The sequence below is a fragment of the Vanessa tameamea genome, chromosome 25 (assembly GCF_037043105.1).
Source record: "Vanessa tameamea isolate UH-Manoa-2023 chromosome 25, ilVanTame1 primary haplotype, whole genome shotgun sequence".
NCBI classification, from domain to species: Eukaryota; Metazoa; Arthropoda; class Insecta; order Lepidoptera; family Nymphalidae; genus Vanessa; species Vanessa tameamea.
This window is the reverse complement of record NC_087333.1, coordinates 5,968,564-5,990,116: the sequence shown is the minus strand read 5'-3', so window position 1 is coordinate 5,990,116 and position 21,553 is coordinate 5,968,564. Positions and strand designations below refer to the sequence as shown.

At 32.4% G+C, this 21,553-nt stretch overlaps 2 protein-coding genes across 3 annotated transcripts in view; both read right to left on the bottom strand.

Annotated features, from left to right (window-relative positions):
• LOC113391502 (uncharacterized) overlaps positions 1–16,105 on the bottom strand; it is a 38,854-nt gene extending 22,749 nt beyond the window's left edge. For both annotated transcript variants that reach the window (XM_064219061.1, XM_064219062.1), the window contains exon 1: positions 15,922–16,105. In XM_064219061.1, the coding sequence (XP_064075131.1) occupies positions 15,922–15,982 (61 nt within the window). In that variant the 5' untranslated portion in view covers positions 15,983–16,105. The remainder of the gene's footprint in view (positions 1–15,921) is intronic.
• The window catches only part of LOC113391499 (RNA-binding protein pno1), a 269,552-nt gene that overhangs the window by 236,482 nt on the left and 11,517 nt on the right, over positions 1–21,553 (bottom strand). The gene's annotated exons all lie outside the window — the stretch shown is intronic.

The following is a 21,553-nucleotide window of genomic DNA, read 5'->3' as shown; positions in this document are numbered from 1 at the left end:
CCGACGCTCATATAACAATTAATATGATCAATTTTATACATCAAGGTCAAACGTAATATAAGCTTATACATTGACCTTTACTTGAGCTATTTTAGTTTTAAGACTACACACTTAGCGGGGTAGTTTTTCCGTATAATTTATTATTCATGATATATTACACTACACTACTTAAGAGAGCCGAGATGACCGTGGTTAGATTGGGTTTTACCAATGATTTAATTTATTTTATCACGGTAGCATAAGAAAGCGATTACATGGCGCCTGCCGAAGAAACGGTACCGCTGGTTTTTTAGTGGGTATTCCAGTGTACCGGGGCGCACTCCGCGTCCAGGGCACCGGCAAGTCCCACATACCCCGCGTGGCGGATTAGCGTAACGCGTTTTTCCATGGAGATAACAAAAAGGTTTTAACCGATGATTGTGTCTTCAAACCCAGAATAGCCAACTACTAAATAATGTACTTATTTATATATACAAGAACATGTAATCCTCGCTTGTCCCCTTTGATTATTTATATATGTTTACATAAGATTTTAAATTAACATGGTTATTTTCATTACTACAAGTAATTAAAACGGGGTATTTACCATGTTTTTTATTTTTATTTGGTGAGAGACTGTCTCGTGTGTTAGTCTCGTTAACAAAACATTCGTAGATAATGTCGAAATATCGAGCTCCACCAAATAAAAATAAAAAAGCATGGTAAATATCCCGTTTTCAAATACTTATGTTTACATAGACCGTCAACGCACACTAGTAAAGTAGAATGACGTTTGTCGAGTGTCAAGCGTGATTGTCACGCACACCAAGACAGTAAAGTTGGCTCATTTATGTATGTACATGAATAATACAGCTTGCCACGTTAATATAAAATCTAAAGCGAGTGAATCTGCGGAGCGCAGCTAATATAATGATAACATATACCTAATAAAATCTTTGCGAAACGCGTTGCGAGTTTTGATATAAGTTTTATGTATATTGGCTTAGTAAATTTTCTTTTGGACCAGCGGTACATAAATATTCCAATACACAGACACTAATACATGTTATTAAGATTTTAAAGAGAAAATCAACGATATCAAATAAATATATATAAATTTATATAATCTTACTTTGTCTGTCTGGCTATATGTTTGTCACGCTTTCACAGCTAAACAACTAACCCGATTTTTAAGAAATTTGGTAGCTATTAAGCTAGAACTCAAGGAACGATATAGGGTACTTTTTAAACCTAAAGCCTACGACTCTCTTACGAACGGGCAAAGTGAACTAGTCATTTCTACTAAAATTATAAATGCAAAAGTAACTCTGTTTGTTACTTCTTAAACGGCTGAGCCGATTTAGATGAAATTCGGCGTGTCGATTGTTTGAGTTCCGGGAACATAGGCTGCTTTCTTTATTTCACCCCTCGAGGGGGTTAATTTGGTGTGAAGGTTTGTATGCTATAAAGTTTTAAATTTAGCGCAGGTAAAGATTCAGCTAGTATACGTATATTACCGGTGGTGTAACACATTACAAAAATCGTCCGCCATTTATTAAATAATAAATATATAATTAAATGTAACTTATTCGATAGCTGAACCCTAAAACGATGTATCAAATGTGTTATGCAGTACTACAAAAATAGTAAAATAGAGTCGAAGCAGGTAATACGATACCATCGCAGAGGACAACGTCGGCTATTGCCCTCGAACAAGCCGATCTTGTATTCAACAAGTGTACTAACTCGCAAAGATAAGTATACACATGATATTAACTGGACTGTTATATATATAACTGGTTTGAGTCGGATTATTTTTAACTGATAAGCAGAATTAACATATTATACATGTTTGAATGGATTCGAATATGTGTTTTTATTTTTTTTTATTATTATAATGAAATAAATATGGGCAGCGACATATTTCACGATGGCTTTTAGTAAAACCTTTTTTATCTTATTATTGTATTGGAAACACTTATATCTTAATTATATAAAACATAAAAAAGATAACAATTTTGAGCATTTTTAAATTTAAAATAAGGATACTGATGTATCTTTACATAGTATAAAAAAGTAGCTTCCCGCCGTCTGTATGTTTAGATCTATTAAACTACGCAACGGATTTTAATTTTTTTCATCAATAAACAGAATTATTCGAGAGAAAGTTTTATATTTATAATACATGCATATTATGGTGAAGCAAAGACGAGAATTTCAACATTTTACAAAATAAAAACAAGAATTTTTATGTTGACCTTTTTTACCCGGGTAAAACCGGGATGGGTAGTTAGTTATATAAGCAACATCTCATTCGTTATTTATAAAAAAAATTAGTTAGCCTTAACGACATAATCATATTTGAACCAAGAACATCACAACAGTGTTGCTAGTACTTATACTTAGTTCTTGAATAAGGGAAAACAGAAAAATTGTGTCTTTATCGATTTCCATAAAGGGACAATTAGCGGAATTACTACCCTTGTCCCCCAAAATTCAGCTCTGACTTTGTTTGAGTGTCGTACACACTTGTTAGGTTGTTAGTGACGTATGTAGACACGCGTTTCATAAAGTATATTGATTTTGTAAGTATGTGTAAATACAATATAGATACACAAACGAATACATAAATAAACATACTTGTGAAGTATGTTTATTTATGACAAATTGACTACTCATAATTTTTTGTATAGACAGAGTGCCTCATTACAAAAGAGCTAAAACAACTTCAACTTTAATATCTTGGTGCAGTCAGCTACGTTTGGCACAAGCTAAACGTCATACGACTTTACCAGTATGCGTGTACTTAGTAGCCAACTACTGCCACTTTTTTTTATGTTATAGGGGGCAAACGAGCAGGAGGCTCACCTGATGGAAAGTGATTACCACCGCCCATGAACACCGTGGGGGGTGCAGGTGCGTTGCCGGCCTTTTAGGAATGAGTACGCTCTTTTCTTGAAGGTTCCCAAGTCGTATCGACGCTTTCTCAACTTTGGCCATCTGGTACTCATCGCTACCCATAAACAGGCGCTATTAGATATGTTAAAGTTAAACTTCGCCAATAGACTTCGGAACTACGATTTCATGACGTCTATAATGATATAGATTTCGATTATATCGAGGTAATAGGGGTGACTATTTGCAATAATTTTAACCCCTATATGCATGATGCAAAAGTGAACCATTTTTGAGTTATCACGTTTTTTAGATTTTATCAAATTAAGTCAAAAATACAACTTCAAAAATTTATTAAAAAAATGTATCAATTAAAATCAAATTTTTTTCTCCTGATTTATAAAGACGAATAAACACTGGTTATTTGTCAATATTGAAACAATAATTATCGGTCCAAATTTAAAAATGCGAGACGGAAAACGATATTATTTCAATATATTTTTGATTTCAGTTCCCCAAAAATGCCTAACCGGAATACATCGAATTACCAATATATGCGTACAGATTATCACAGTAAGATATATGTCCGGTTTCGTTCATGACGTTTCCTCGTAAACAATCATTCCTCCACCGTCAAAGTGTTTATTGATATACTAATTACATAAACAATAATTATAAGAAACAGGAATGATTTATTAGCATAAACACAATTCATAATGCAGAAATTAAACGCATCAGCATTATTAATGATAATTAAAATATACAGTGATAATAATTGTAATACGTTTTTTTTTTTTTAACATAACAAGTCTATGATTGAACGTCTATCTTCCCAAGGTTCGTCTTTAAACGATTTTTGAATGAAAACTTTTTTTATTCGTTATTTATTTATGCTTTATTTGTCCATAGTAGGTATTTATGCCTGTATGTGTGGGCACCACCACCTCACTTATTCCATTGACAGACTTAGATCAATGAGTGAGCCAGATCATTACAGGCAAAAAGGCTCATAATTATGGTGATCATATATTACCACTTACCACATGGTGGTCAATTTAAAGTTAAAAGACCTTTCTAAAATTTATTCGAAGTTTTATAAAAAATATTCTTCCGTCCGTGTGAAAGATCATGTTCTAGAATAACAGGATGAAAACCTGCTTTCCATTCCAATTCCATTAACATACGTGTAACATTTAGATCTCGATAAATGATAATATCAGAGGCTTTGCATTTGTATAAAAAAATGCTAATGTTAAGTTTGCGTCAAGTTTTTTACCGTTTAAAACAAAATTCATTAACATAAAACATTTATAAATATATTTAGTATAACCAAGATTATTACTATTTTAAATAACTTTTTTATTGATTGTAAGTTCTTATATTAAAATAACTGTTTCTTAATTTCATTTATTTATACATTATACAAACAAAGAAATGATGGACGGATTGTGTGAAAGACGATATGGTTAGAAAGAATGTTACTTGTGAGATGACGTCCGACAGAGAAGTATGGAAGAAGAAGACATGCTGCGCCGACCCCGAGTAAATTGGGATAAGGGCAGAAGGATGATGATTCATTTATACATTATTACACCGTAAGTTCGTTTATTACACCACAAGCAAACAGTACAGGAATAAAGATTTACATTTAAATCACTTACAGAGAAAATTACAAAGCAATTAGTAGTAAAATTAAGTCGAATAGGCGTGTATAATACGATTAATATTACAATAACCTAATAATATCAGTACAGTGCAAACAATACGAGGATATTTTGTCATGTAAATGTAGGGTAGTCTACTAAAAAAAACTGATTAAATATTTTGTGCAAAACAATGGGCGTTTTGTCTAATTAGCCATTGCTTTTAGACAAGTCAGAGACTTTAAATAATAAAAATGAGAATAATAGCAATGACTCATTATTAGGAATTACTATTATTCCTATTATTGGAATGGAATTACTAATATTCGGTCAAATGAACGATAAAACTGGCAGTCCTTCCCATAATCCAAGATTAACAGTGTTTATTATCCTGTGCTTCGAGGAACACTTAAAGCCTGTCTCTTACCTCTTCCCGATTTAAAGAATGCACTTGCTTAACACATTGCACATGGATATATCTTGCGCGTAAAGTTTTTTTTTTTTTTAAGTCATTACAGAATTTTAAATGTAAAAAATAAATACAAGTATGGCGTCACTGTTAAATGAAATAAGGCCAAACTAAAAAAACATGTTTGCATTAATATTTAAAAGTACGCACAGATAATAAAGTATTTTTCAACAGATAATTAAGCTCTAAGTTATGTTACACAGATAAAGAAAACTCGTAAATAATATCGTTTAATTTGTATTCAATATTTCTGGCCCGCATTGCACCGTATCCTTATGCAAAGCGTGTAAGTCACAATTCTCTCGAAATAACGGTACATCGATTCAGGTTATGTTAATACATACGTTTGCTTATTTACCTCGTTTTTTCCTTGACATAATGTATGACTTTTATGAGATATAACATATTTTATGCTAGATAACGCCCGCATGTGTCGTTTTTAACAATTACCTGATTCGTGCTACATTTTGTACATTATATTCTTACAAAGATTTATAATGTTTATACACAAAAATATTCCATAAAAGCTGATATACATACTATTAATACAAAAAATAAAAATGAACTTGTAACCCTTATTTTCCGCTTGCTACGGTACAGAGAACGTCTTTGGGCAACACATATAATAAAGTACCGGGAAATTTTACCAATTAAAAAGTTTATTACGACTAAATTAATCACAAATCTTATTAGTAATTAAAATATTACTTTTTGGCAAAAAAACGCCAGGATTTATGCCCGGGTTCCATCAAAGGATTGAACAATAATTGTGAATAACAGCATTGTAAATCTGTTTATTTGAAAAGAGCAACTATGCGAGTTGCCGTTGCCGTTTCTTCTTGTCAGAGGCAGCTTTACAAAACGGTGGTAGTATTTAAATATTGACCATTCAAGAGCGCTTTACTATTAAAAAATATAAATCAAATAAATATCAAATAAATAAGATCAATGGCACGGACAGCACGACCGTGGAGATACAATAATATACATATATATTCTCGCCATATCGATTCCTGTTTTGCTATTTTTTGTTTTTATATATACTTACATGTATATATATTATAACGATTTATTAATAAAATTCTTCGACTTTTACCGTATAGCCTGCACCATTGGCAATTATTATGAATATAATATTTTATTTTGGGATTTCTCGTTACAATTGTAATTAATATCATTTTTCAGAGAAGTACATTTCGTTCGATTCCAAGCGTCATGATGAGGAAAGTCGTCAGTAATTCCTGTAAACTGATAGAATGTGGCGATTTCTCATAATAATATAATTAAAGGAAACGAGGCACATTGTAGTGACTCTTTATAATATAATAAGGATATTTATAGATAAAAATAAATTAAGTATAATTTTATTCATAAATATATACAAATAACTTAAAATTTATATGTAATCGAGACGGCGATTAATGATGTAGTTTCCTGTTGAATTGTAATTACGATTTTATTTGTTTTTATTTTACAAAAGAGAACAATCCGGTCTATGTATAATCTATGAGCTAAAGACTCCCTTCGGGATGGTTTTTGCAAAGTCGGAATACTCACTGTTCACAATATATTTACAACAATATTGTGTACGTTCACAGTAACATTGATCACTTTTATAGAATCTGTGTTAGTCATGGTATGTACGCGAGACGTAAGGATAAGCTTATAATGCCAAATTTTCGACTCCGCAAAATCAATAAATCCTTCTTGGTATCTTCTTGGACTTCCAGTCGGGATATTATACAGGATACACAAATATAATTGTATTTAACTAACATACCTTTGTATTTTATTTGTTTATTTTGTTTTTTTTTCTTGAACGAAAAAAAACAGTCTTTAACCAGTGGAGGCAATAGGAGTGTTAAGTCGTGGAAAAGAGCTAGCTACGAAGTTTCTTACCGATTCTTCTTGATAGTATCTACACTCAAATCCGGTGCTTTATAATGCATATTAGAACTTACTTAAACGAAGTATATTTATATTTAATTTTTGAAAACCCCTAATAATTATGTAAATATTAATTTATTAACATATATATCAGGATATGACGCAATACAGTCTATTGATTACACTTTAAATTGTATTTATATTTTTACATTAATTATCGTGTAAAATCGAACTAAATCGAAATAATAAAAATTATAATATTGCACTATACATCACAACCAATCAAAGCAGAGGTTAAGCCTCGAGCGGGGTCGAAGCGCCATCTTAACGCTTTTGGCGGGAATAGCGTATAAGCTTCATAATCTGTGGCGGGAATTCCGTAATACGAATGGCAGAATGCTTTATTCCTGGATCATTGGAAAAGTTATTAAAAAATAATGTTGTTTAGTTGAGTTAGATCGTTATCACGAATTATTTGTCCGATTGTTCTCTTGATTGGCGAGGCGCGTGCCCGTGACTGACACCGACTAATTGTAACTACATTATATAATCGTAAATCGACTTTTAAGTAGTCTAATATTTTTCATTTCATTTTACTTAGAAGAACTCTAGAGAATATTTCGATCATTGTTTGTATTTATCGGTATGTGTTGTGCCTACCTATCTTCTTGCGTGGTATACTCGTACCTACATGTTAATGAGTAGAAAAAGTAAGTCGACTATTAAGTTGTAGAAGAATATGAGTGCCGAGATGGCCCAGTGGTTAGAACGCGTGCATCTTGACCGATGATTTTGGGTTCAAACCCAGGCAGGCTTAATTTGTGTTTATAATTCATGTCGTGCTCGGCGGTCAAGGAAAACATCGTGAGGAAACCTGCTTTTTTTATGGCATAAGTTGGCGGACGAGCATATGGGCCACCTGATGGTAACTGATCACCACCGCCCATAGACAATGGCGCTGTAAGAAATATTAACCATTCCTTACATCGCCAATGCGCCACCAACCTCGGGAACTAAGATATTATGTCCCTTGTGCCTGTAGTTACACTGGCTCACTCACCCTTCAAACCGGAACACAACAATACTGAGTAATGTTGTTTGGCGGTAGAATATCTGATGAGTGGGTGGTACCTACCCAAGCCCTACCACCAAGTAAATGCATGTGTCTAATTTCATCGAAATTCTGCCACATGTGTATTCCACCAAACCGCATTGGAGCAGCGTGGTGGAATATGCTCCAAACCTTCTCCTCAAAGGGAGAGGAGGCTTTAGCCCAGCAGTGGGAAATTTACAGGCTGCTAATATATGTAATGTATGCAAAATAGTGTTTATTAAGTCTGTTTTTTTTCGTTACAATGTTTGTTTATTTAGTCTACTAAAAACAAATAAGAATTAAAAATAGGGTACAGATCATGACCATGCGGAATGGTGGCAAGAATGCTAGCAGTATTTTAAAAGTGAATTAATAATTATCGAGTGATTAAACATATTCAAACTTTAATTAAATTCTACGAAACAGTTAATTCTTTTGTTTTCTGCTCGCATTCAATCCTGATGACGCTCAAAACCAGCCACTAATTATTATGTCACAGAGTATAATGGTGATTTTATGTCTCTAAGAATGCTTCTTACTTAGAATTTCGGTTGTATAAAATTGGTACAATTTTATTAAATAAGATTTTGTGCATTTCTATGTTTTAAAAACAATTTTTATCTGTCTTAATCAAAACGTTTCAAAAACATAGTATATAGAGCATATAATATATATATACATGTATGTATGCAACTAGGTTATAAAGTTTTATTATATATGAGTACGGATTGTGTTATGATTCATCTTGTAACAAATGTTTATAAGGTCAAGGTAAAATAATAAGTAATTGTTAAGTCAAGTAAGATCCTTTAAGTATCCCACTGCTGGACTTTGAGCAACAGGAATGGAGCTAATTTATCACGCTACTCCAACGCGGGTTCTTTTCCTCCCGAGCACGAGATGAATTATCAACACAAATTAAGCACATGAAAATTCAGTGGTACTAACCACTCGAACATTTCGAGTGTCATGCGTCATGGAATTAAATTATATTAATGACATTAGACCAAAATAATTAAAAAAAAATATAGTAAAGACTTAGTATTAGACGACCTCCGTGGTCGAGTAGTGTGTACACCGGTTTTCATGGGTACGCCTCTCCGAGGTCCCGGGTTCGATTCGTGGCCGATTCGATGTAGAAAAAGTTCATTAGTATTCTATGTTGTCTTGGATCTGGTTGTTTGTGGTACCGTCGTTACTTCTGATTTTCCATAACACAAGTGCTTTAGCTACTTACATTGGGATCAGAGTAATGTATGTGATGTCGTCCGATATTTATTTATATAAAAAAATGTATATTATAAGAATATAAAATAGTATATAACTGATATAGATATTAAAGACGTAAAGACTGCTGATTCATCGTAGTTCGTCATTTGATAAACGAAATATATCATACATTATGTAAATCCTATCTGATTAGAAGAGCGAAAGTGCACTCGGGTCTACGCACACAATTGTGCAGCTGTGCACTATAATTCCTGCGCAGTTGGCTCCTCAAAAGATCATAACATCTTAGTATGTGTGTTAGGCAAAATAAAGCTAAAAACATTATCAAGTACAGTACAGTAGGGTGACAGACCTCTATCAGCGCTGTAGTAAAATTTTATTTTTTTTGTATGAAATTGCTTTTTCAAAATCAAAGTCAATATATTACTTTATTCAAATAGGTAAGCACTTTTGAATCGTATTACAGATCTGTACTTAACGTAGATCTACCACCGATTCGGAATGTAGATTCCACCGAGAAGAACTCAGTAACACTTTTCCAACATCTGCGTCGGATTAGGTTAGTCAAATAAAATTTTATATAATAAAGGAAAGTCATCTACGAAATGAAATAGGAATTAAAAAATTTTAAAGAAGAAAAAATAATATAAAAAAAAAATTGAGTCAAATTTTTAAAACTTATTTTAATATTTGCAAAAATTACTCATTTTATATTATGAGATACTTAAACGAGTTCTAACTTAAATTATAACGCAGAAAAACGACGTAACTATTAAATGTATTGTTTGTTTTATATCTTTGAATATAGTTTTTTTTTTTATCTGTGACATCATAAGCGTTATCATACATACATACGAATACATGAATGAACACGACCCCCGACCTTTGATAGTGACGTAAATTCATGCGACTACTAATCATTAAACATTAGCGTTCGGTGTTATTCGATGCAGTTTCACATTAAATAAATATATTTAATTATAAACCGTTTAAAGCAAAATAATATTGTATTTTATTTACCCTAGATAATGTTATTTATAAACTGAGATAGTTCAGTGTAAACCCAGATGGCCCAATAGTTAGAATCTCTTCCCAAGAAAGTTGGTTAAATCCCAGAATCATGCCATTGAAATTCATTTGTTTTATGCTTAATTTGAGTATAATCAATCGAAATTCACCAGACGAACACTACGCTATGCTAAATACTACCAAAAAGTATTGATATATTCATCACTTTCACGGGCACGAAAGGTTTTAGTGAAGCACCAAATGCGAATACACAGTCGAAACTCATAAAATTCATAAGTCGAATACCAAAGCGAATACAAATTCCCGGTTAAATGTCGCAAAATGCGACACATGTATTTCCTCATGATGCTCAATTTCGCCGTCTGTTTGCCGTTTTTGAAAAATTATAAACAATTTTAATTATATTGAAACCCGTAGTATTCTATCATTGGTCATAGTTGGTTCAATTTAGATATACCATATGTTGATCTTATATGCAAGTAGCTGTCCGCCCTTACGTATTAAATTCAAACGAAGTTACCCCTCCCATTTCTCCCTGCATGAGCATCTACGTTGCGAAAGGAGGATTTATATAATTATGTAGATCTCCGAAACCATAGCTCCGATTGACTTTAAATTAAGCATCCTCCTTTATATACATATGTAATGAACTACAGATAGTTTTTCTTATTTAAAATTTACTTTATTACAACGATTTATGTGTTTTTTTCGCACATTACACTATTAAAGAGTACGCAGCCTTCGTCATTTTATTACATAATATTATAACGTATTTGCGGAAAACGAGGGTAATTTCATGTCCATTTAAAGTTTTTCATTGACAATTACATAAGGCTGCGTGTCAATAACAATATAATCAGGATGCAACACAATAAAATGATTAATGCCATGACAGGTGAGAGAATTATCCTTTTTGCAATGCAATGGTTTTAATGGGGAATTTAATTACTGACGTATAGAGTGTAGAGGTTAAAACATTGTGAATTAAAACTATGAAATTTAAATGGCGCTGGAGCTAGAGGATCACATTTAAAGGTACTTATGATCGGTACAGTAAAATGGGAGTTAAAGAGACAGTATAGCCGTGAAACGACACAATTTTCTAAGTATTCTGGTAATCAAACTTTTATCCCAATATTAATTACAGGTATTGTTACAGTAGCGTAATTTTAGCAATGATATCAACCTCATTTCATGTATTTCAGTAGACTGTTTTCCTGATAATATCAACACGAAATACTCTATAATCTATACACCATATTCCAGCTGCTGAGAGATGGCGTTCCTGAACGTTCTCTTTTGGTCATAACGATAACATTCCAAATAATAAACAGGAGATGCCCCAGCACAGGATTTAAAGAAATAAATTGAGTGCATTATTATCATTTTAATTATAAAATTGCATAATAATAGTTTTTAATTATATTAATCGATATTAAAGCATAACCGACAATAACCGTAGTAACTTTGTATTTTAAATTGTTGAAAAAGTTTAATTACTCAGTTTCTTGCCGGTTCGTCTCGGTAGAAAGACATTCCGAACCGGAGGTAGCTTCACTTAATACAGTTTGTAAAATGACGATTCAAAAGTGCTTGTAAAAGCCTACTTGAATAAAGTATATTTTGATTGATTGATAACAATTTTCTCATGGTTCTTCGTTAAGAATCACACTGTAGACTGAATTCATAGAGGACCAAAGTGAGCTTAAAGTATTGAGAGAGAGTCCAAAAAGACTCACGGTTCTTGAGCTTAACTCTATGAGAATATTATTGTGTTCTTCTGTGATGGATTGCGTAAGGGACATCATCGTTCCCAAAGTTGGTGGCGCATGGACAATGTAATGAATGATTTATACTGGACGGTGGTGACCACCTATCATCAATTTACCCAACTACCAGTTACATACTAGAATTAAAAAAAAAAAAAATTTAAGGCAAAGGGGACAAAATATACATTTACTTTCTTATCAATATCATAAGTGGAACTATCAACCGGTAAATAATTGATTTCAAAGTAAAAAAAACTTTCTAAAGTCTTTTGCGGTTGGAAACACAAGGATCAGGTTTTTTTTTATTTGTTTAACTCATATTTGAGTTTACAGCTACGTGATTAACTTTTATTACGGTATACCGTTTAATGGTTCGGACACACTCGCGAACAGCGTCTGGGGGAGAATTCTAACAAATTGACACTTTATCGCAATCGAATCGAAACTTAATCGTTGCCGTTTAGATATTCTACTAACAAAAAGATAAAGTTGCAGTTCCATCAAAGTTGGATCGTAATAGAATCGAGTAAGTTGAAGTAGTAAAGAACATATGCAGTAACAGAATTAGCCGCCTGATTGCGACGTCACCAAAAAACACAGAGTTTATAAAAAAGAGGTCAGAAGGCTTTGAGTATTTATTCCATTATTTAAATTCGCGTATCATATTTTTAAATTTACCTTATTTAGAAAAAGCTTAAGTAATATTTGTGTTGTGCAATTTTAATTAATTTTCATTAATTTATTTATTATAATTGTATTTAATGTACATAGATTATACACAATAAAAACGCAGTACCATACGGTACAGACGACAGAAGAAGTAATTCTTAAATATATATGTAGCTCTATTTCTCTTTATCTTCCTTTCTTCTTCTCTTATGACGTAACGAAATGTACATAAACGTGACGTATCCTTGAAATTGACTCTCAATTGTCGTCCAATATTTGATTATCTAATTTTCCTCAAGAAGTTTTACTTCTAAAACCTTGTTTATTTAACAAACGAAACATTTATGCGAGATTATGACGTGGATGCAAATTACTATAACATGTACGTAACAAACTAATAAAATTCTATACAAAAATGTATGCACATAAAATATCTGCAAACAATGCACAAACACTAAGTGCAATATATGAATATTTTAAACTCAATCGGTTTGGTGGAACAATGCGAATTCGAGTAGTACAATTACAGAGCGAATTCGTATTTATTAATAACACAAGTCTGGTCGAAGCGTTACAAATGAATCCAAGTCACGATCGCGTTCTCTTAATATTTTTGCGCTGCCGTATTAAATCTATACTAATAGTATAATGCAGTTACTTCAAGCTTAAACAGCTAAACCGATTTAGATGAAACTTGGCTGAGTCTCGGGCAAGAACAAAGGCTACTTTTTTTAACCACTTTTGTGAAGGTTAAAGTGTGGCGATGGTTTGTGTTATATAGGTAAAGTTTTATATTCTTTGACTGGTCAAAACTGCAGATTCAGATAGTATGACAATTAAGTTATATTTTTTTTATTAAATAAAAAGGCAGTAGGCCGCCTGATCATCACCTGTAAGAAATATCGAACATTTCTTATAAATTCTTCGGCACTAACCTTGGAAACTAAGATGTCTCTTGTACCTGAGGTTACCCTGTTGTTGTTACTCTTGTCAAACCAGAACTCAACGATAGTTAGCATCTTTGTTCGCTGGTAGAATATGTGAGGAATAGCTGGTACCTACTCAGACAGGCTTGCATAAAGCTCTACCACCCAATGAAAGTTATATAGGCTACAGTTAAATATCCTTATTCATTTCGACATCAGCCTAAGCCGAGGTCCATTCCATAGGCATTAGACCTTTAGGATATTTCTTTCTTTGAGCTCTCACATCAAGTTCCCTTTTTCTCAGTCTCAGAAAACACTTAAACGATGGCGCTTTTAACACCAGTGAGCTCAGATGTACATTTAAAACTTTTTTTTTTTCGATGATTCTACTCTACCTTTTATAAACTATTTCATCGTTTTTTGTTATTATTTCATTCATTCTGGATTTTCTTAAACTAACTGTAAATCTCCTTTTCAAGGAGAAGGTTTGGGAGTTTTATTTATTTTTTTGCAAATTTTACACATTTATTTTTTAATATTATGATTGTCAAAGGAAAAATAAAATTCCAAATTTTCCAATAAAAAAACATTCGATTTAAGAACAAGAACGAATAATCTTTTTAACGGAAATAATACGATCTAATTACCGAACGCGACTTTAAATAAAAAGGTTATAAGCTTATGGCCTCTTGACCGATTTTCGAGTATTGTGACCAATTATGATACTTGCCTACTACGTAATGTATCCATTTGTGTGTGTGTGTGTGCAAATACTGTTCTCTTTTCCTCAACCCTCTCTTGATTCTATTTTACAGACAATTTATTTTGTCGCGTTAGGAAAAAGTATTTTTGTATTTTATCTTTAGTCCACAATCTTAAATAAATTCAAGTAAAATTCAAATCCTTATTTCAAAGAGACTAACGTAATTATAGATTGTTTAAAAAAAATGACTTTTTCGGAAATAAACACCTCAGACGGAAGAAGAACCGACGGAAGACTCTTTGAAGATTTTCCATTTTACTGATAATCGAATTTGAAGGAAATCCGATTCGATCACAGAGAGCTCACAGGCGTAAGCGCAAACTCGAATCTGATCGCTGAACATAAAACTGACTGACAAATAAAAGTTGTTATGCAATATTGACCATAATAATTATAACAATTAACACACGCATCAAATTTGCTTATCACTGTAAATTAATTTTGAACATTTCACGAGTGACAGATGAAACACAGACAAACCCCATCGATCCGTTTATCCTCTCGAGGGCTGAATTAAAAAAAGTCGATATCCTTCCCCGCTACTCAAACTATCTCCATATAAAGTTTAATCTAAATCGGTTCAGTGGTTTTAGTGTGCGTTTTTCGACAGAGCGACTTTCGTATTTATAATATTAGTATAGACGTACCTACTATACTTGTAATAAAGTTACTTCATGATGAAGAAGTGCGTCAAACATTTACGTAAATAAAATTCCCTGTGGAATTTCCGGTATTTTCCGTATAGAAACCGCATACCCGATTTAATCATTTCCGATATGAGTCCGAACAGACATACAAGCTCAGAGTACTTTCCCCATTACATAAACTCTGTTTCACATTTCCCATTAATCCAAAAATTTAAAAATGTACATGTCTTGCCGAACCAGTATTAGATTTTTTTATAAAGCAAAGATTTTAATTTTGGCAGCCATTAAATTATTTTAAATTTTACTTATAACAATTTTTTTTTAAATTATAATATAATTAAAAGACATTTTAAAACAAAAAATATATTTATAATGTCAATTTATTCTTATTTTTTGAGATGTACAAATCAATATAATTATTATTTTTAATTAATATTTATTAACGTTAATGCCGTCTGTAGTCTAAAAGCCTAATATATTGCTTTTTTTTTAATTTTCAATTTGATGTTTTTTTGGTGTCATTTCTAGGGTCAGCTACTATGTATGACATAACTTTTAAAAACATACTAAACACTTTAAAGAAAATGTTCATTTTGAATTACGTATTAATATTTAGATTCAGATAACGTTGTAATTAATTTTTAAATAAAATTAAGTTAGATTTGGTATATGGTAAATAAATCATTACAAACTAATATTTCAAAATAAATTAATTTTAAAATTAGAATATATATTATTTAATTATTTTTTTCTACCAGTCAAAGATTTCGTTCAACGGTTCTTTAAGTGGGTGGAATATCGTATACAGACAATCTTACCGAGAGACATAATATTTATATAAAAAAAAAAATATATATATATATAACAAAAATTAAGCTAAAATCGGATATGACACAAAGTACGAATAAATCCCAAAACTTACCACTTCCTTTACTTAACGTCGCCAAACACACGATAAAGCTGGCTATCACCACCCACTTCATTTCACAAAGTCCTTAAATTAATCACGACACAAAAAACTATAAAATAATTTAATCCTATACCGGTCGCACGACCACCTCCCGTCGCGGCCTGATCACTACTGATCTTTGCTTATAATTCCCACTGACCAATGCAATGCTATCATCCATACAGCCATCGCGCACATTTTTTAATCATCCCCTCATTAAAACCTGCTTACACGGTCCATATTTCATTAGTCGAATTTCGACAGATGTAAAATTAATGTTGTTATGTTGTCGTTATCTACAATTTTAATAGTTCGAAACGCATAATACGGAATGTAATCAAAAAGTCCGACAGCGGGCGTGGTTATTAATGATCTCTAGGAGGATAGGAGGGAACTCTATTAATTCGATGCCACCCAAATATTTACAATATTGTGGGAACCCGATAACGAACTGTTACAATGTGATTAGGAATTTGTTTATTATTACAAGAGAACATTAATATTACCTTACGTCGTGAGCGTGTTAATGTACATTATTCAAAAATAACATCTGTATTCCAATATTTGAAGTTTACACCTCTTTTATGCCGACAAAATAAAAATTCCCGGTACGTTCTTTATTCTTAGCACGTATTTCTATTTTTTCGCTCATTAAAAACTTTTTCAAAGTTTTATGTTTAAAGCCGCAGGCTTCAAAGGCTCGCGAAAAAAAATATAAAACCGCAGCTAGCAACAGACTGGCCAGTCGGTTTAAAAACAAGAATAAAAGCGGGAAAATGCGAATTCTAAATTTAAACGGTTACATTCCAAAGAGACCAAGAACTGTCGTAAAAAGCGCAGTAAAGTTAGAGATTTCTTTATACGTGACGATACGACCAGTAACCGGTACGAAGACAATATTACAATAATACAGCTATTGTCGAATATATTAAATAGAATAAAAACATATAATTATTATAAAAAACATTAACAACAAATAAATTTTAATTAGGAATGATATATTTATAAACAGGTTCGTTTTGACAATCGTTTGAATTTTATTGTCTAGACAACAAAATATATAACATTTCAGTTTCCAATTGAAACTAAATAATTAAAAAAAACATGACAGATTAAAAAGCGACGCTAAGTAAATGGTAATTTATTACATTTAAATGTTTTAATCGAACAAGTAAATATCTAAAATCATTAATAAATATGTTTTAGCTTAATTCGGTCAACCTTAACTTGAATTTTGAGCTTGAACACTGCGAATGTATGATATGTTTGACTTTTGTTTTTGATATATGATTAGATATTATTTTACTGACATACACTGTAATTAAAATGATAGAATCGAGTAACTACTGAGTTCCTTGCCGGTTCGGTATAATCAACAGCTCTACATGACGATTCAAAAGTGCTTTAAAAACCTATTCGAATAAAGAATGTTCTGATTTTATTATATTGGTACGATTGACATTTCATAATACTTCCAAAGTTAGTCCATTAAAGTCGCCCATAAGGATCTATATCACATAATATATAAAAATGGTATTTGTTAAGTTACAGAGACGTTCCTGCGGTCAAGCGATTGTCTAAACATTATAAAATAAATAAAATAGTACTTCCAAAATCAATATTAAAATAACGCCGTCCAAAATAAATAATTAATCCAATTAGTACAAATACGTATACAAATAGCAAATTTAATTTCAATTTATTATAATATCCTTTCTTTTTTTATGATATCGGTAGGCGAACGAGCAAATGGGCCACCTGATGGTAAGTGGTCACCACCGCCCATAGACAAAGGCGTTGTAAGATATATTAACCATTCCTTACATCACCAATGCGCCACCAACCTTGGGAACTAAGATGTTAAGACTCACTCACCCTTCAAACCGGAACACAACAATATTGAGTACTGCTGTTTGGCGGTAGAATATCTGATGAGTGGGTGGTACCTACGCAGACGGGCTTGCACAAAGCCCTACCACCAAGTAAATCTAATTATATCTTTCCTGTCGTATCGGATTTGATGTCCCATCGGATTATGAGTGTTCATGTGTGATTGCACACACTTGTGCACATATCCTGCATAGTTAGCTGTTCTCCCTTGACTGACCAAAATCAATCAGGACATCATCATCAAAGAAACAATGGTAATTCAATTACAAAATAATATCTTTACATTGGTACATTTTATCGTGTCGTGTGTACGAAATATCACCAAAAGCATGGAGCTTTTGACGCGGCGCGGCGTCGTGCGATCGAGATTTGAGATCCAGATGCAGACGTCTAAAATTGGATTAGTGTACTTTTAAACCTCATTTTATATTCAGGACTAGTCGTCGCATATGACTTCATTCAAAATTATTACAAAAATACATATATATTTGTTATATATAACGACCTCGCCTGTCTATAAAAAAATATTTTAAGAATGTTTTAGTGTACAATATAGCTGAGCTATTAGTCAATCGCATGGAATACGTAAATCTGAGGTTTGTTTATCTTTATTTTTTCTTAGATTTTAATCGACTATAAATCTCTAGCAATGCCATTGCATTGCCCCAACTAAAAAGACAGACGCAAATCAGCGTAGAAATAAAAAACAAATAATCAGTAAATTTGTTTTCAACGTATAAATCAAATCAAATCAAAATATACTTTATTCAAGTAGGCTTTTACAAGCACATTTGATTCGTCATTTAACAAAGTATAGAAATGAAGCTACCACCGTTTCGGGATGTAGATTCTACCGAGAAGAACCGGCAAGAAACTCAGTAGTTACTCTTTTTCAACATCTAAAAATACAGTCATGTTAGTTAAATACAATTATATATGTATGTAATTTATCCTGCCTGAAGTCAACAAACATTAATTCCACGCTTTTTATTTTTTATGAGATTTTATAATGGGAAATTTTCCAGAAAACGTTCAAACCGTCTCTTCTGATAAATTTAAAATAATTGCCATAAAACAATCTGCCACGGTATATGAGTCGATTACCTCTAAAGCGTGCCAAAATGTGTTGCATATCAATAATATTTTATTTTATTTTTTTATAGGTAAAGTATGGCGGACTACCAAATGGGCCACCTGATGGTAAGTGGTCACCATCGCCCATGGACAATGGGTCTGTAAGAAATATTAACCATTCCTTTCATCGCCAATGCACCACAAACCTCGGGAACTAAGATGTGTTGTCCTTTGTGCCTGTAGTTAAAACTAAGTTTTGAGTGAGCCAGTGTAACCAGAGCGCAACGATACTGAGTATTGCTGTTTGGCGGTATAATATCTGATGACTGGGTGGTAGCAACCCAGACGGGCTTGCACAAAGGCCTACCACCAAGTAATTTGATTTAAAATAGTTTTAAATAACTTATTCAAAGCGATAATACATTCTAAACATCTTATAACTTAACATATATCATATTTGAAACCACAAATAAATCATCCACTTCATTTCTCAATAAACACTTAGTAAAGAAACCCGTTCATAATTAGTTTTCATATATTCAAGTAGTAATACTTAAAGCGATACAAACAGAACAAGTTAAAATAATCTATACTTCCTAATATTCTAAATGCGAAAGTAACTATGTACAAGTCTATGTCATTCTTTACTATTAGGGCACACGGGGCATGTGCCCAGGGCCCTTATGCCCAGCCCAGCCTGAAGTGCCCCAGAATAACCAACAATTTCTCTCACACATTTCTGCACACGCTGATTGCTATATATATTTTCGAAATCGCCAAATTTGTAATAAATAACTAACATCTTTATCAGACTTTATCAAGCAAATTATTTATTTTGCTAGATTTTTAGTAAATATGCTAGCAAATTCATGTATGCCAAAGTGCCCCAGCACAGCTTGAGACGGCTCTAACGACGAAAACATTCAACCGAATTAGATGGGTAGGTATGGAGCAAGCTTGAATCCCAACGAAGGACATATTTTTTATACCTAAAACCTAAAACGGGAGGGAACCCACGGGCGACAAGGACATTTATTTAAAGCGGATGTAAACGCTAAGCACAGCATAGTTCTAAGACACTGTAAGCACGAGCGTCACACACACACCGATAATTTACCATGGGGGGCGCCTTCTTGAGTGGATAGATCTCTAACTAAGAAATATTTAATTACTCTGCATTAGATCACGTCGAAATGTCATTTCTTTTTTAGTATATATATTATATTGTGCCAGAACCAAAATAATGATAATACATTTTTATGTTTAAAAAACATACTTTTTTGAATTCGTATATAAGTACCCTCCACTGACACACGTATTTATGAAGATAAATGAAATACAATTGTTAGGAAAATAACAAATAGTTAAAAAATAATAAATCGTCTATGGGAAAGTCTTATTGTCTTTGATCATAGACGATATCAATGTATGAGTAGGGTCTATGCCGAATACCTTTATAATAATCTATATATATAAAACCACTTACTGATTAATCACGAACCCTTAAAAATTATGACACCTACAAGCTTGAAATTTGGCAGTTAGCGGATGTCTATACCCTATAAGGAACCTTTATAGGGTATAGACATCCGCTAAGAATTTTACGAAACTCCATCCCTAAGGGGGTAAAACGGGGGTTGGAAGTTTCTGTTTTATAAATTTCGCTGCAGATTCATCTAGTAATTAACGTTAATGAATAAGTAATTAAACAAGACTAAAGATTTAATAGTGATAACAATACAAAGATTACTTTATTATAAAGTGGATAAGTGAGTGTTTATTTAGCGGCTACAATTTTATTAACTACTTGTCAAAGACCTAAGTTCGTGCTGTCGGACAGAACTTGTATTTAAAGCAATGACTGATCGTCAATGCAACATTACGAAAGAAATCAACCAATCACAAACTGATAAAAAATGACATGCACTAATCAAATAATTCCATTATATTGTTTCATATTCAGAAACTATTCTGTAAATTTGTATTTATACGTCAAGTGCTCGGTAGTGACGGAAGACATCGTGAAGATGAAAATCTGACACGTGTTTCTGCCATGTGTTTGTACAAACACACATTGGAGCGGGGTGGTAGACTACGCTCCAAATATTCTACTATAATATGTACTAGGGTTGAATGGGTAGAGCGGTAGTGCTAATCTGTAAAAAAAGAAACTCACTTCGGATGTCACTCGTGAAAATATATTCATAATAGACTTACAGTTGATACGTGTATTCTTAAATGTTTTACTTATTATTATTATGTCGTATATGTCACATTTCACGATCGTTTTCTGCATTGAGTTTGAGGTTCTTACAGAATAGCTACAGAAGCAATATTTTCAAGTCTGTCAGGAATGCTATTTTCGAATCGAATCCAGAATAAATATCATAGATTATTTAAATTTTCGACCAATGATATGGCTTCAATTCGATGTAAAAATTCTTACTATTCAAAGTCCTTTACTGTTGAAGCTTCTCGTCGACTTTGGACTACATTACATTTAGCTATAAGGCGCGCTCAATCATTAGCTATTTTTAAAAGCATGATTAAAGACTTTTATTTGTCGCTTTAATATCCATAAGCAATTGTTGTCGTTGTTTCTTTGTCTTTTTATTTAATTTAATTTATTAAATTTTTGTAT